General features: G+C 43.8%; 1 protein-coding gene across 1 annotated transcript; it reads right to left on the bottom strand.

Annotated features, from left to right (window-relative positions):
- Positions 1-329: 329 nt before the first annotated feature.
- Positions 330-14185, bottom strand: UBAC1 (UBA domain containing 1). Its single transcript, XM_089535138.1, has 10 exons — positions 13997-14185; positions 10102-10222; positions 9634-9707; positions 8077-8184; positions 6469-6571; positions 5390-5498; positions 4139-4370; positions 3331-3417; positions 2285-2423; positions 330-1129 (listed from the first exon to the last, which is right to left on the bottom strand). The coding sequence occupies exons 1-10, from the start codon at positions 14132-14134 to the stop codon at positions 1014-1016; spliced, it is 1227 nt and encodes a 408-aa protein (XP_089391264.1). The 5' UTR covers positions 14135-14185; the 3' UTR covers positions 330-1013.
- Between the last annotated feature and the right edge of the window lie 2371 nt (positions 14186-16556).

The following is a 16556-nucleotide window of genomic DNA, read 5'->3' as shown; positions in this document are numbered from 1 at the left end:
TGTACCAATGGCTTGTATATCCCTGGTTTCCATTGCACTGAAAGCATCAGAGGAAGCAGGCTTTAGTCTAGGAAAGCTCCTGCTGCCAATGTCTTCTCTTCTATTTAGTCTAAAAGGGGCTCCAAGGTCTCCCTACACACTTTTGCATTTTATTTTAATTTATTAATTAGTTTCATTTATTATATTTAACTTCTCTGCTCACTTTCTCCCAAGAAAGGGACCCAAGGCAAACGCATCTGAGGAAGTGGATTTAAGTCTAGGAAAGCTAATGCTTCCAACTTCTTTCTTCCAGTGAGTCTCAAAGGGGCTCCAAGATCTCCCAAGACTCACTCCTCCTTCCAAGCTCTCATTCCGTAGTCAAGAAAAACAGAGCCACCAAACGGTCAGTTTAAAAAGCCTTCTGTATTTCAGTACAGACACACCTTAATCACGAGAAGGAGACACTCTGATTACTGTCTTAGCGATGGCCTGTCAAATTGCCACCAGCAAGCCTTTGCCCTTGGCCCAAATACTGAAAACACGGGTTATGTTGTCACTTTCCAATAATTAGATTGTTTTAAAGGTAACTGTAAAAGCTTTGTCCTGTATTTGGATGTATAATCGTTTCTATAGAAACGTATGAGAGGAACGAAAAAGGTCTATGGCCACAATCCAGTTGCGAGTCCCAACAAGACTAGGCCTATTGAATCAATGGGAATTTGAGCCTTGAGCAGATTAATTTCCAACTGAGTCCATGGGTCTACTTTTGTTGGGACTCACGACTGGGATTTTGGCCTATGTCTTCAAGCCATCTTCTGTTCACACTAAAAAAAAAAGGTCACACAGCAGGTAAGCCAAAACTGCAAACGGAAAAAGTTCATAATGCATCTATCCCAAAATGCAAAGAGAGAGAAACACCCAACACACTAATTTCTGCTCTCTCCTAGTCAGCCGTTGAAAGTCTTCTGTCCTTTAGGAGACTCAAAGCCCAGAAGAGAGTCCAAAATGGCACATATAGGAGAGGCTTTCCCATTCTACGTGCGGTTCAACGTCTGGAAGATTCGAGAGATCTGTAACATGACGGGCCCCGTTTCTGGATCGTTCATCCACTGAGTGCTGTTTAAGGGGTTTTCAAGCATATCTTCGAAGGCTGCCAGAGAAAGGGAGAGGGGGAAACACTCCATAAGTGACTACAGAATTCAAAGATACAGCCATATTAGTCTGTTCAATTAGTAAGCATCCTCAAAGGCATCTGAGGAGGTAGACTTAACGCTACATAAGCTCATGCTGTCAACTTCTTTCTTTCAGTTAGTCTCAAATGTGCTTCAAGATCTCTCTATATACCATACAGGGAAACCTTGAGCATTAGCCACAACTAGCAGAGGACTCGTCTCAAAGGATACACAGAATCTTAGGGTTGAAAGGAGCTGCAAGGGACATTTAATCCAACCCCAAGCCTTGCAGGAACACACAGTTAAAGTACTCCTGAAAGATGCTCACTTAAAGACCTCCAAACAAGGAGACTCCCTCTGAGGCAGTCCATTCTGCTTCCAAACTGTTCTGAGAGTCAAGAGGTTCTTCTAATGTTTAGGTGGAATCTCTTCTGTCATTTGTATCAATGGGTTTGTGTTTTGCTCTATGGAGCAGCAGAAAACAAGCCACTCCATCTTCTAGATGAGAGTCCTGATGCAGAATTATATCCAAGTATATGAAGACCTAACTTTCATAGAATCACAGACTAGGAAGAGACTAAAAGGACTATCTAGTCCAACCCCATGCCATGCAGGAATGCACCATCAAAGCACTACTGACATCTTTATTTGCATAATTTTGCACAAAGGATCTCCCTTGCAACATTCAGAGCCATAGCATCCTCCTCTGAAACATTCAGAGGCTTAGTATCCTCCAAGCAAAGTAGCCACTAAAATGTTTGTAAGGTACCCCAAGTCCTTGAGGTGGAAGGAGGCGGAAGAGAGTGAAATAAATGAAAATGAAAATGGTTTGATTTTAGCATCCACATCTTTGACTAGTTTTAAACTAATTATTATTATTACATTTATACCCTGACTTTACTCTAATGAGCTCAAGGTGGTGCATATGGTTCTACACCTCCCAACTTCAATTTATCATCATAAATTATTTGTCCATTTGTTATTCTAAGCAATTATTTGTTTAGTAAGTCCCAGAGATATTGCAGGATTTGGGATTCCACAGAGAAACCAACCGTCACCTCATGATTTTCAAGAGTGGGCAAAGCCTGCACAATACCTGCTGAACATATTTCGCTCTCAGCAACAGCACTTACCAAGTAGCGTTTTAGGATTTGTGAGACCCAGCTGTACAACTGGGTTTTCCAGGATGGCTTGGAAGAGAGGACTGGCAGGATCAATTCCCTTGTCTAAATCCTCTGGGGTGGGCTTCCGGTCTCCGAGCAGCCACTCACACTACAGCAAGTTATAAGGAAAAGGTGAAATGTCCAGACATTACATCCCTTGAACAGTTTGTCACTGTGCAAATAAAGTGCCATCCTGTGCCCTCTGTGAGATCTAACAGGGACTGCACTTCCTCTTCAATGCCCTATGCCTTGAACATTATTTTGAACCCTATTTTGCAATGGTTTTGTGTGCCATCCCCACATTTCAGCCTCCCCCAGCCCCCCCAGTCCACTTTTAGGACTAAAGTTGCCTGTAGGAAGAGAAACATAGCAAATTTGCTTCCCAAGGTGTTCGAGGAGACTTTCTCTGTAAAATAATTAAAACAAAAACTGTTTAAAGAAATGTTGAACTATCTCCGGGGGTCTGAAAAGAGCCTTCGGATCTGCATGCAACCCATGGCTGCACCTTCTTCAACCTTGTTGTAGATACTACAAACTTGGGGAAGGCAGATCTGGCCAAAGTGGTTCACAGAATCCTAAAATCATAGAGTTGGAAGATGTTACCTCTCAATTAGATTACTGTAATGCACCCTACGTAGGGCTGCCCTTGAAAAATGGAAGCTGAAACCAGTGCAAAATGCAGCAGCCAGGCTGCAAGACTACACTAGCTTCTAGTTTGCTGTCGAGCAAAATTCAAGGTGCTGGTGTTAACCCACAAAGCCCTAAATGACTTGGGGCCAAGATACCTTCTGCTATATGAGCCTGCCTGAAATTTGAGGTCTTCAGAGGACCAACATCATGAAGTTAGTTCGGTGGGAACACGTAACATGGCTTTCTCGATAGCAATGATTCAACTGTGGAATTCCCTACCCAAGGAGGTTATGTAATAATAATAATAATAATAATAATAACAACAACAACAACAACAACAACAACAACTCAAGGAGGAGCTCTCTCCCACCACAATGGATACTCACTGCAGCATTCTGTTGATTGTTGTTCACTCTGAGCGCATCCACCACTTCTCTCTCATCGAAGCCCATCTCCATCAAGGCAATGACAGCCTGAAACCAGAATGACAGCACTGGTTTGGGAACAGATTCTAAGTGTGTCCTTGTGTCCTTCCCCTTCTCACATCCTGTCTCAAGCAACATTTCAGAAACTGATTTTCACCAATTTCCACTAAGTCTTTTAAAATTGTTATCCTGGAGTTACAGTCAAAGGGCTAAAGTGCTTTAAGCAATATAATACTACATAAGTATTAGGATCATATTGCTTTAAAGCTAACATTCCTCTCTCCCTTGCTTGATCTCTGTTCAATCAGAGTCCTAGAAATAACAGCAGGGCTCACTGGCTGTAGCCACCTTTACTGCTTCCAAGATAGCATGAACATACTGGAAAGTACAAATACATTTCATTTTGGGAAGTATTTACCTGGGGACTGGGAAATACTTCAGGGCAAAGAAAACTTCATCAATTCCACACACACACAAAAGAAAGAAAAAGAAAAAAAGCCAGCGACTTCAAAATAAAATCAGTTGGTACAGAAATATACTTATAGCATTATGGTTTTATATCCAACTTTAAGGGAGGGGGGAATAAATGAAACATAAAATAAGACTACAAACCTCTATAATACATTAATTTTTAACCACTAACATGAACACGTATTTCAAAAAAGGAAAAAGGAAACGTTTCCAAGCTCTGGCCCTCAAGGTCAAATGTGAATGCCATTACTGAAATATACTTTAAATATACAAGCAGAAGCACAACGCTTGAACGTACCCGTGGATCAGGGCGAAACTCTCTTTTCCTGCGGATCTTCTTGAATATTTCGGTCAGCTCATCCTTCGGCTCCTCTTGGGTCGCTTCCAGGCTCGCCCCACCAGCTGCTTGAGCAGAGGACGTTCCTGCTTCGGCTGCGTTTTCCTCCGCAGACTGACCTGGCAGAGGGGCATCAACGGTGGGGTCATCGGCATGTTCAATCAGCCATTCCATGGCCTGAGTCACGGACATGCTGCATGACGAAGGTCACACGTCAATAAGCGGCACCCACATCTAGGCAGAAACAACAGACTGAAGAAACTGCCTCACAGCATGGCTTAAAACTTGCTGTGGCCAACGGCAGCAACCACCACACCATTGCGGTTGATGCAAAGGAGCCTGGGAGAGAAAGCACACATGTGTGCTTCAAGTACAGTGGGAGAAAGCACGGAAGGAGGATACTTCTGTCCTAGGGGGACCCTACATAGAGGGTGTGCAGGAACTCATGATGGGGATCTCCACAAGGCAAGTGATGGCCCAAGGCCTAGAAGGTATGTCTCTCAGTTGAGTTCAAGCCAACCTGGGAACTCAGCCTCCCGTTCTATGCACCATCTCACTTGGCTCCACTTCTGTGAATCTGCGCACAGGCCACCCTAGTTTTCTCAGGAGCATCTCTAAGGAGGAAAAGGGTGGTGGCTTTTGCCACTGCATTTTAACAAGGAGAAAGCACAGGTGCCCAAGCAAGTGAGGACCAATTTCTAATTGGCTTAAGCCCTTTGAAAGCAGGCAGCGAAGAGCCATTCTCTTATCTTATGCCAAGGGCTGGGAAATTTATGGCCTTCTAGAGTAAGGTGGTCTAAGCATGGCCCATGGTCACTACCAGGAATCACAGAGTTGGATGGGGCCCTATGAACCAGTGAGTCCAACCACCTGGTCAATGCAGGTTCTCCAAGCTTTGAGCAGGGGGTTATTCTGGACAGCCCCTGGGGCCCTTTCCAATCGCTCGATGGTGGACTGGTGCAACTGCATAACCTCTGGAAGTTGACTGAAATCTCCTGTATCCCAAATCTTGGTCATATTCTTTTATAAAATAATGTTCAAGATACTTTTAAAAATTACAAATCATTTATGCCTACATACAAGTTACAACAAAAACTACACCTCCAAAGCAGTATCAAGGAAAGGCCCTAGAAATTTACAACTATCTTCCTGAGTTGACAATATCAGGTCATAGTACAAGGCTCCCCAAAGACAAGCGCCCATTACACCTACTGGTTTAAGCGAAGTGCTTTGACAGCTCTGCTCTCCGGAAATCCCATTTCCGTCAGCTGGCGCAAAGCAATTTCATCCACTCTGTCGTCCTCATCTTCATCCAACATGGCTAGAGACAGAAAGTGGCAGATCAGGTCAGAGCATAATGGATTTAAGCAGACTTTGAAGACACAGCTGCCCTTTTCAGTCCCCAGTAATTTAGAATTGCCAATATAGTGAATACTACAGGCTCAAGTCAGGTGAGTGAGTGAAACAACTTGAGATAACTTCTTTACCCAAAAACAACAAAGAGGAGAAGGGGAACCGCACATGTCAACAAAGGAAGTCTTGGGTCTTGTGGTACGCTTAGAAATAACCCATCACTACAACTTTCCCAGATGACCTAGCCATCCTCCTGATGATGTCCTTTGCTGGATTCTCAGCTTTTTAATGTTTTCCCTCTCATTTTAAAAGGCTGAAATGCCTTTAAGACTTAATTATTGACAATAAAGTATTTCAAGCTAAGATGTGCTAGCATTTTTTAGAATTTGGTCCCATCTAGGCTAAAAGATGTTCCCTACCCTTAAATTAGGTCTATTTTTCTGGCTTCACTTATGTACAAAACATTCCCAAGAATAGACCAGTCCCTCATGGTGTATGCAGCAGGAGGAACCTGGCATATGAGCTACACTTACTGTAGTGACAACTCTGGCTCTGCATAGGTTTTAATTAGAGTCAGCCACACTCTGGAGGAGATGCTCACTAGTCCCAGAGACCCATATAGCCAACCTCGGAGAATCTGATCCCTAGCCAAGGACAGTCTGAGTAAGGGGCCTAATGCTACCACTGGCTGTGAGAGAATACTGGACCCTGTCAGCAAAAAAGCTGGAATGCTTCTCTTGTGTGTACCATCTGCTCCATCATTTACCACCAATAAAGGTTTTGTTTTTTTATCTTATAGCAGTAATATGTCAGTGTTTGGCACCAAGAGAATGCCTGGGGAGGCTTGGAACTGCAGCCAGTTCCAACATAGATCTACTTCCATATTTCAAGCCCAGACAGAAAAGGTGCTTTTGACTTCAGGAAGCATAATTGCATACCGTTTGCCTTCTTAAATAATTCTACTGCATCTGGGTTCAGCGCTAACAGCTTCTGGGCAACTTCAATGAGAGAGACTAAGATCTTCCGAAGTTCTGTCTGAAACTGAAAGAAAAGAGACAAGAAATGTATTTTTTAGGGGCGGTCACCCAAAACCCGGTCTTCTTGGAGACCACTACCTTTTACCCATAGAATCACATGGAGTTGGAAGGGGCTGTATGGGCTATCAGGTCTATCAGATCTCTCATATGAGGCCTGAGCAGTGCAGAATATAGGGAGACTATGAATTCCCTGGACACAGAAACTAGGCTTCTATTAATGTAAGCTAAGATAGCATTTGCCTTCCTTGCTGCAGCATCACAATGCCATTTCACATATAGCATTGCTGAGCCAAGTATCCCCCAATTTGTGCATTTGGTTTTTGTGGTCTAGATATAGAATTTTGCATTTTGTCTCTGCTGAATTTCATTTTATTAATTTAAACCCATTTGTCTAGTTTACCAAGGTCCTTTTGAATTCTGTACCTATCCTCCAATGTGTTAGCTAGCCCTCTCCATTTTGTATCAAATTTGATAAGGATTCCCTCCACCCCATCAGCTAAATCAATGATAATAAATATTGAAGAGTGTCGGGTCGAGGATAGAACTACACTTGAGATCTCTTTCCAGTTTGAAGCATAGCCAGTGATAATAACAGTTTGAGCAGTTTTCCAACCAATTATGGTGTTTCTATTTATGCAATATATAGTTTGCTAATCAAAATATTATGAGGAAACCTATCAAATCCTTTGCTGAAATCCAGATAAATGACATTCACAGCATTCCCATCACCTACTAAACTAGTGACCCCCCCACACCTCAAAAAGATACAAGGTGAGTTTGGCAGGATTTGTTCTTGACAAACCCATACTGGCTCACCCTTGCTCTAGAGCAGTGGTTCTCAGCCAGTGGCTTTGGGAACATACAGGTAGTCTTGGTAGGGCACGACTGTTTTAGTCAGTATTATATTACTTCCAATACTAATAATTCAATGTTTAAATTCTTTGTGTTTTATATTACCACAGAAGTAAAAATTATGCTCAAAAACATGATCAAAGTTTTTGAAAACTGTTGTGTATTTGTGTTTATTACTCTCATCATTGCAGTATTTTTGTGTCCTTAAAATATTCCAAAAATAACAGATATAACAAGAACAACAGATAAACATCCTTCTTGGGAAATGTGGGCTTTTATATCTATCATGATGGGAGCCAAGGATTTTGTTGTTGTTTGACAGCATGGTTGGTGGGATTTAAGATACAAAAGGATGAGAATCACAGTCCTGTAATCTTCCACAACCTCAACACTCTCTCTCTCTCTCTCTCTCTCTCTCTCTCTCTCTCTCTCTCTCTCTTACTGTCATCCAGTTTCATCCAGAACAATACATTTTAGTAGTCCCTTGGTTCTGAATACATGAGCAACCTCATAGTCTTCCTTAGGAGTGAAATGATCAACTTTCCAAAAGACAAAGAAGTGCAGGTTTTACTCATGTCTTCATAGCAGTGGCTACAACTCTAGGGGATAAGTTACAGTATTACAAGACCACATGAACAAGAGAACCACAGTACTCACATCCCTCATATTGTGGTGAGCCACACTACGGTCCACGCTGTGGGATGGGAGGCTGGTGGTTGCCTTCAGGATTGCCTCCTTGTCAGGAGCTTTCTGCTCCTGCTTCCGCTGTATGAAAAAGAAAATGCATTTGTCCAGTTATGTGAGTAGAGGAAAAAACATATAGGGGTTGAAATTATCCATTTTACTCACTGATAAATTTAAGATGAAATACAATAAGGTGGGCAAAGCTACTTGTGTGAATCCCAACACACCAAACTGCTCTTTTTTTGGCCATGAATGTGCAATCTACTTCTCCTGAAAGCCTCCAAGAATGGTGAGACATCTTCTAGATAGGCTGCACAACCACTCTACACTAACATTTTAAAATACCAGTTTTTTAAACTCAGATGCCTAGAGAGACCAGCCCCCCCCCCTCCATATGCAGGTAAATAAATCTGTGGTTACTGATCTTCTGGATACAGAGGTGAGACTGTACCAAAATCATATTAAATGTGCCTTATTTTCATTTCTTAATCAAATAATTCAGTTCAAACAGTGAATTCGGTTCACTGAAAAGTTTTGTTTAGTAAATGCACATCAAAGAAATGTGTGCAGTTTAACCAGTGCTGGAAATCTTTCTAATTTAAAATCTGGAAATGTTTCCAATTATTTCCAGGAAACCTAAATTGCAAGTTAAGATGTGGGAAACCACCCTTTCAGTGACAAGCAAACAACCTACACATCAGGCAAAGCAAGAGAGGAAGACTGTTAGCAGTCAGCTAAACATAGAATCCCAGAGGTCTGATGGGAGTGACATGCATCACCCAAAATAGTACAACACAGAGGCTGCAGGGACAAAAGGCCAACTGGGCAGCAGATGCCCCCAGCTGCTCCCTGGTCAGGCCCAGATCATCTCCCCTCTCCTGCCCCACCATATGCTATACACTCAGCTGGTACCAGAGGAGACACTGAAGGTTACTTCCTAACTCTCACTTTGAAAGCCTGCCAAGGAACGTCAGGATAGATCTGCTCCATGCCAGCTTTGGGCAATCCACCCACAGCAGCTTCCTTGCATCACTCCATAACCAGCTCATGCCGAGTCACACCTGCTCTTCCAGAAGGAGGACTCACAGCCGGAGGCATCACATGCTGACATGACCCAAGAGGGAGCAGTGTGTGCCCTCCAGGAGGCAAAGAAGGAAGCACAATCCTTTCTGCAGACATTATACTACAAGCAGTTGAGACAAGGCAAGAAATAGGATTCACAGGCATCCTGCTACTAAAGAGATGGGAAATCAGGCCCTCTTGAGATCCCAATGTCTCCCCCTGGGCTTCCCCAGATGACAATGCCCTGACACCATCATCTAGTGATTTTTCAGATTCTGTATGTGTTTCTCCCTCATTTTAAAAAGTTGAAACTGCATCCCTTCGCCTCTAAGCCCTTTCCACCCCACAATGCAGCTCCTGAGTACTTCTCTGCAATTAAATTTGGAATTGAAAGCGGTTTTTCACCCTTGGCCTAAAGGCTGGCAAAGCCACAACAAGCAAGAGTTGCCACAAGCCCTCCGGACTCACTTTTTCCTCTGCAGAAATGTCAGCCATTTTGGGAGGAGTAGGTGGCGCTCTTTTCTTTACCAGCACCAAAACATCTAGAGAGAGAAAGATTGGGAAAGTGTTAGCACAGCATGGCATGTTTTGAGCCTTCACACAGTTAAAAGAGAGAGGGAATATTTTATCATGTAAAGCCTCCACTGAAATGAAATATATACAGGATAAACATTTAGGGACACCGTTCTTTGGTGAAGCACCCTAGAAAACTCAGGCTGAGAACTGTAAATGACCCTCCCTCAACTGCCAATCCCAGGATTCCACATCAATACCATCCCTTACCTTTTTTTAGATAATGAACAAGATGTTGACATCTGCCCTTCCAAATAGTGTGCGACTGCCTGCATAGCTAACCCATAAGGTATATTTCCCACATTCCCCAGACTACACAGTATGGCTTCTGGGACCTGAGTTTGTCCTATGTTTCCCTCATACCTCTGTCCTGAACGTTCTCCTCCAGCACTGTTTTTGTGTCGGTCAGCACTTTCTCTGAAGCAGCATGTATCAATTTATGGTGCGTTATACATTTTGGATCCTCTAGGCTTCCAGGAACGCACTAGGAGAAGGAATGGAAAGATAAAATTACTCAATGGTAGAGAACAAAAACCAGTCTTCCTCTATAGCATGGCTTGGTGGTATTTAAAGAGTACCATCAATAGCCAGCATGGTGTAGTGCTTTGAGTGTTACAGTAGTATTCTGGGAGACCAGTGTCGCATGTTACTGTAGTTTGAGTGTTGGAGTACAACTCTGGAGATCAGGGTCCAAAACACACTGCAGAAATAATCCAGTTTGAGGCCGCTTTAACTATCCTGTCTCAGTGCTATGAAATTTTGGGAAGTGGTTTATTGTGCCAGAGCTCTCTGACAGAGAAGGTTAAATGTCTCACAAAACTACAGTTTCCAGAATTCTCTATCATTGAGTCAGGGCAGTTAAAGCAGTCTAAAACTGGATCATTTCTGCAGTGTATTTTGGACTCAGGATTTGATTTCCTGCTCAGCCATAAAACCCACTGGATGACCTTTGGTAAGTCACATGCTCTCAGCCTCAGGGAAGGCAACAGCAAACCTCCTCCGAATAAATCCTGCCAAGAAACCCCATGATAGGTTTGTCTTAGGGTCACCATAAGTCAGAAACAACAAGAAACACTAAAAGCACCACATTCTGTCTGATCTTGGAAGCTAAACAGGGTCAGCCCTGTTTAGTACTGGGATAAGAAATCACTAAGGAAAGCTGTAAGTGCTGTAAGATTGATGTATTTCAGAGGAAGAGACTGGCAAAACCATCTCTCTGTGTTCCTTGCCTAAGAAAGGCAAGTGCGCAAGTGTATTTACGCATAGTGTAAATAATCCTATAGACACTACCAGTGAAACTGGAGATGCCCCAATGACCTGAGTCAAAGAGGGTTAAACTCTCTTGGAAGCAGATGAGCTTATCTTGCCTAGTGTGCTATGAGTGTGCTAAAATTAGAGCGTCGGTTTTCCCTGTCCTTCCCTGTTAAATGTAAACCAGAGATGCAAGAAAAGTACACATTGCTGTAAATGCTTTGAGACACGTTTTAATTTTAAAAATTATTTTTCACAGGAAGATCTGAACTTCTTTGTACATAATATTTAAAATGTATTAAGTGTACTTTATGTATTTTTCTAATTAGATGTTTTAGTTCAAATACTGAGGGTCTGCTGGGACATGGAGAACTTTCTGTTAGTAAATGGAAGTTAAACAAATGTGCTCAAGCAGATCATGCTCTACTTAGGGCACTGGAAAAATGTCCAGGAAGAAAAGGAATCCCAATTCTAAAGGTGATATGTTCAATGAGAACCTCTTACCATCTTTTGAAACATCAACTGATTTTTGCAGCCATTGAAAGTGGGAAAAGTAGGCTCTGCAGAGTGGACTCTAAAACTAGCCTGGTTTTCACCCCAAATGATTGTAAAAAGAGGGCGAAAGAGACATATGAATTCCACATGCATTCCTCAGTGCAACACAATGCATTCCCACAACATTGTGTTTAGGAACATTAATCAAGTCAAGGGAGTTCCAGTTCTAAGTGGCACCCAAGTTTCGATGCTATGGACACACATGAGAATAACGTCTAGTCGATAATGCCAAAGCAGGTTTATGTTTGTATTTTCCTGGCGTGAGCAGTGTCATTAACTGACTCTCCAATGGGAAGGCTTGTAAACTGAATATTCAAACCACCCGAGTCAAATTTAAGGTGAAGTAATGGTTCATGCCAGTAGCCAGTCCCCATTTTCTTGAAAGTCCATGTGTAATAGTTGTCCAAGTTGTTGTGCGCTTGTGTCCAAAAGCACTGAAGGATATATGAGCGATTGCAGTGAAGCGGTTAAAATGTCAGAATGAGACTTTGGAAATCCAGGTTTCTAGTCACCTCTTAGTGGATAATCTTGGCTCAGTCACTCTTTTCCAACCATCTAGGCTTAATAATGTGATGATGATGATAATGTGAAGCTGCCTTGAGCTCACTGGCAGCAAGAGGGGATCTAAATGGTGATGTTGTGTCTATTCATTTCCCAATTACAAACCTATCACAGGGAGACGAAATCATAGTTGAAAGTGGCCTTATGGGCCATTGAATCCAACCACCTGCTCAATGCAGGATCTCCAGTTAGAGCAGTGGTCCCCAAAGTGTGCTCTTTAAGGGATTTTGGACTTCAGCTCCCTGAATCCCAGACTATTGGTCAACATGGCTGAGGCTTCTGGGAGCTGAAGTCCAAAAACCCCTCAAGGGCACAGTTTGGGGACCATGGAGTTAGACCATCCCCAGTAGATAGCTATTGAGACTCTTTTTGAAGATGTCCAGAGAAAGAAACCCCATCACCATGTATTTTAATCCCCAGGGATTTGTAGTTTGGTGAGGCATCCAAGCTCTCTGGCTGAGAGTTATGAGTATCTCTCCCTAAGCTACAGATCCCAATACTGCACATGAGGGAACCATAGCACTGTAAAAGGACCCTGCCCCCAACAACCCTGCAGAGTAGACTACCTTGAATATGTATGATGAGAGATAAAGACATATTAGTCACCCAACGACCTTTATGAGTCCAAAGAAGGGCCTTGGACCCAAGCCTTCCCCATACCTTCCAACATTTCATAGATGAAAACCAAGGCCAAGCAACGTCAAAGAAAGATCAAGATGGCAAAGGCTGAGGAAACCAAAGGTATGAGAGCATGCAGCAGTTTGTTTTTGCCTGAGTCGCTTGAGAAGAGCAAAACCTTGCCTTCTCCTCCCCTTCTTCTATTGAATTAACTGAGTATCCAAAGGAAAGCAACCAAAATGGTGAAAGGTTTGGAAACTGACAAGCCCTATGAGGAGCAACTTGGGGAACTGGGTATGTTTAGCCTGGAGAAGAGAAGGTTAAGAAGTGACTCGAGAGCCATAAGGATGTCGTATGGAAGAAGGAGCAAGCTTGTTTTCTGCTGCTCCAGAGACTAGAATATGGAACAATGGATGAAAGCTGCTGGAAAAGAGCTTCCAGCTCAACATTAGGAGGAACTTTCTGTGAGTAAGGGCTGTTCAAAAGCGGAACACACTTAATGGAGAATGGAGTCTCCTTCCTTGGAGGCCTTTAAATAGAGGCTGGATGGCCATCTGTCAACAGGGATGCTTTGAGAGCTCCCGCATGGCAAAAGAAGGGGGCTGCATTGGATGGCCCTTGGGGTCTCTTCCAACTCTGTGGCTCTGTGTTTAGTGGAGAAGAGGTTAAGAGGTGATACAATATCCCTGTTTAAATATTTGAAGGGATGTCATATTGAGGAGGGAGCAAGCTTGTTTTCTGCTGCTCCAGAGAAAAGGATCTGGAACAATGGATTCAAGTTATAGGGAAAGAGATCCCACCTTAATGACAGGAGGAACCTCAATGGCAGTGGAGCATGATGCCTTAGAGCAGTGGTCCCCAAAGTGTGCCCTTTAAGGGACTTTGGACTTCAGCTCCCAGAATCCCTGACTGTTGGCCAAGAGGGCTGAGGCTTCTGGGAGCTGAAGTCCAACATCCCTTCAAGAGCACACTTTGGGGACCACTGCTCTACACTGCAGAAGTAATGCTGATGTTGAGTTGCAATCCACTGCTCCGAGTCCTATTCTCTGGAGCATCAGAAAACAAGCTCGCTCCCTCCTCAATCTGACCTCCCTTCCAATCCTTAAACAGGGCTGCCGTATCGCCTCTTCACCTTCTCTTCTCCTGGCTAAACATAGAACCGTAGAGACCCTTTAAAGGCCCTGCAGCGCCGCCTCGGAGGCAGTGCTCTTGAGGGGCCTCGCCGTACTACAAATCCCAGGATGCCTCGGGGCGGAGGAGCCGCGGGCCTTACGTGCTTGAGGCACCGCTCCTTGAGCCTCTCGACGGCCGTGTCCTCGGGCACCTCTTCCAGCCACTCGGCGCCGTCCAGGGAGCAGAGCCGGAGCCGGAGCACCTTGGCCGCGAAGATCTTCTCCTCCTGGACGAACATCGCTCCCGCATCCCTCCCTCAGCCTCGCCGACTCCCGCTGACTGGCCAGACCGGAAGTGGCAGGAGACGGAAAAGGGCCTCCCAGGAGCGCAAGGCCTGCTGGGAGACGGAGTTTTTTCAAGAACAGACGTGACGTATGACGACCGTAGAGATAGTAATTTAAAAATTATAGAGGGGGATGTCTCTTCGTAGCCCAGGGCGCTTCCGGGTTCTGAAGAGTCTCAGAAGAGGCTGAAAGCAGAGTTTGAGAAACACCACTCTAGAGTTTGACAGCGCATGCGTAAAGGGACCTGGGAGACACAGTGTGATGCAGCAGCCAAAAAGGCCAATGCGATTCTCAGTTGGTTCAATAGAAGTATAGCGTCTCAAGAGAAATAATAGTGCCACTCTATTCTGCTTTGGTCAGGCATCACTTGGAATATTGTGTCCAGTTCTGGGCACCAGAATTCAAAGGACTTTGAGAAACTGGAGCCATGTGTCCAAAGGAGGATGACTAAAATGGTGAAGGGTCTGGAAACCATGTCCTATGAGGAGAGACTGAAGATGCTGGAGAAGAGAAGGTTAATGATAGCCCTGTTTAAATATTTGAAGGGATGCCATATTGAGGAGGGAGCAAGCTTCTTTTCTGCTGCTCCAGAGAACAGGACACAAAGCAATGTATGCAAACTACAGGAAAAGAGGTTCCAACTTCCAGCTCAACATTAGGAGGAACTCCCTGACAGTAAGGGCTGTTTGACAGTGGAAGAAACTCCCTTAATGGAGAATAGAGTCTCCTATTTTGGAGGTCTTTAAACAGAGGCTGGATGGCGATCTGCTTTGATTGAGAGTTCCTGCATGGCAGAATGGGGTCAGACTGGATGGCCCTTGGAGTCCCTTCCTACTCTATCAGTGAGACGCCACAAAGAGAAAGTCACTGCTGGAAATTTTGGAAGCTGAGGAGGTCAATTGTTTTTTGTATTGGGAATCCAGGAATGCCAAGCAGAAGACCGCCAGAGGGCATGCAAGGACTTCCAGCCCCAAACCATGGGAAAATAGGAACCTGCAGCAATAGGGTTCCTTCCTTCGGGGCACTCTGTTGAAATCCACCCACCTGGGTGCAATTTATCAATGTATACATTCCCATTAGCACCAAGGCGTGTGCAAAGTGCTGGCGCAGGGGCTTAACCAAAAACTTTCCAAAGGGTTATCCCCCTCTCCCACAACACACATATCTTTTTAAAAGTACACCTGGCCCTCCATAGCCATAGATTTTTTATTCATGGATTCAATGATCCACAGCTTGTAAATATTCCCATATATCCCAAAAAGCAAAGCTTGATCTTGCTATTTTATATAAGGGAGACCATTTTATTCTGCCATTGGATTTAACGGGACTTGAGCATCCATGGATTTTGGGTCCGGGAACCAAACGCCAGCAGTAACAAGGGCTCCCTGTATTGTATATCACCTATGGCTAAACATCTTAGCAATAAATACAAACCAGTCTCTGTCTTCCTTGCAATTGTAACATAGGTTTTGGTAAATGAAGAGTGCTTCCAGAAGGTTGAAGGGCAAATTTAAATCGATTCCGATCCACATCTGGTTCACGCTTGCGCAGAATCGATTTATCCAAATAAGACATGGGGAAAAAATCAGCGTCAAAAAGATGTGAGTTAAATGGGTCTAGTGGGTTAAACGGCTCTCCAAATCACTTTAGCAATTCAGTTCAAGTGGGAACCAGGGTCATTCGAAATGGTTCAAACTGATTTGCGATCTGGTTTAAAAGGGAGTGGGAATCAGGCCCCAGAGTCCTGGTTTTACAAAGACGCAAATCCCATGTTGAATTTGAGCCATTGTTTTTCCAATAGTAACTTCCCCAGCTTTGATTTGTTGCTGCTGCTGCAAGTAAAACTGGGCCTTCCTCTTTCTTTAATGCTTTCCAGGAACAATATATATATATATATATGTGTGTGTGTGTGTGTGTGTGTGTGTGTGTATGCACGCGCGCGTGCACACACACACACACACACGCACACATATATTGATGGATTATTGAACACATTACTTTTTTGCTCCAAGACCCATCATGCCAATCTTGACATTTCCCTTGACTGTGTTCTGAAATACCTTAAAGCTTCACTATCAATACACCAGAAGCCTTTTGCCTGAGATATTATAACTCCTCTGTCTACACAGTTTACTCACAGTTTATGCCCTAATGGCCTTCTCTATGGGCGGCTGCTGTCATTTGATCACAAGCCTTTTACAGCCACATCTCCATTTTCCTACTTAATGGCTCCATCATCCTCGTCCTTAGCACACTGCATCCTCTGTCAGCCACAGTGGTCTTTCTAATGGGCCAGGCTTGCTGCTGATCTTCCAGCATCCCTGCCGCTTTCCTTTCTTTTAAAATTCATGGAATTTCTAAGTACCAACTTAGAAA

Source organism: Sceloporus occidentalis, unplaced genomic scaffold, assembly GCF_023333645.1.
Source record: "Sceloporus occidentalis isolate IW3139 unplaced genomic scaffold, rSceOcc1.0.p SCAF_8, whole genome shotgun sequence".
Classification (NCBI taxonomy): domain Eukaryota; kingdom Metazoa; phylum Chordata; class Lepidosauria; order Squamata; family Phrynosomatidae; genus Sceloporus; species Sceloporus occidentalis.
Note: the sequence above shows the minus strand (reverse complement) of the source record. Positions and strands in the feature narration are given on the sequence as shown.

Excerpts from the sequence above, each read along its gene's own strand:
- UBAC1 (XM_089535138.1), bottom strand. The coding sequence starts at position 14,134 with ATGTTCGTCCAGGAGGAGAAGATCTTCGCGGCCAAGGTGCTCCGGCTC. Across the intron at positions 8,185-9,633 it reads ACATTTCTGCAGAGGAAAAA|CGGAAGCAGGAGCAGAAAGC; the intron begins GTGAGTCCGGAG and ends TTTTTCATACAG. Across the intron at positions 1,130-2,284 it reads AAATCCTAAAACGCTACTTG|CCTTCGAAGATATGCTTGAA; the intron begins GTAAGTGCTGTT and ends TTTCTCTGGCAG.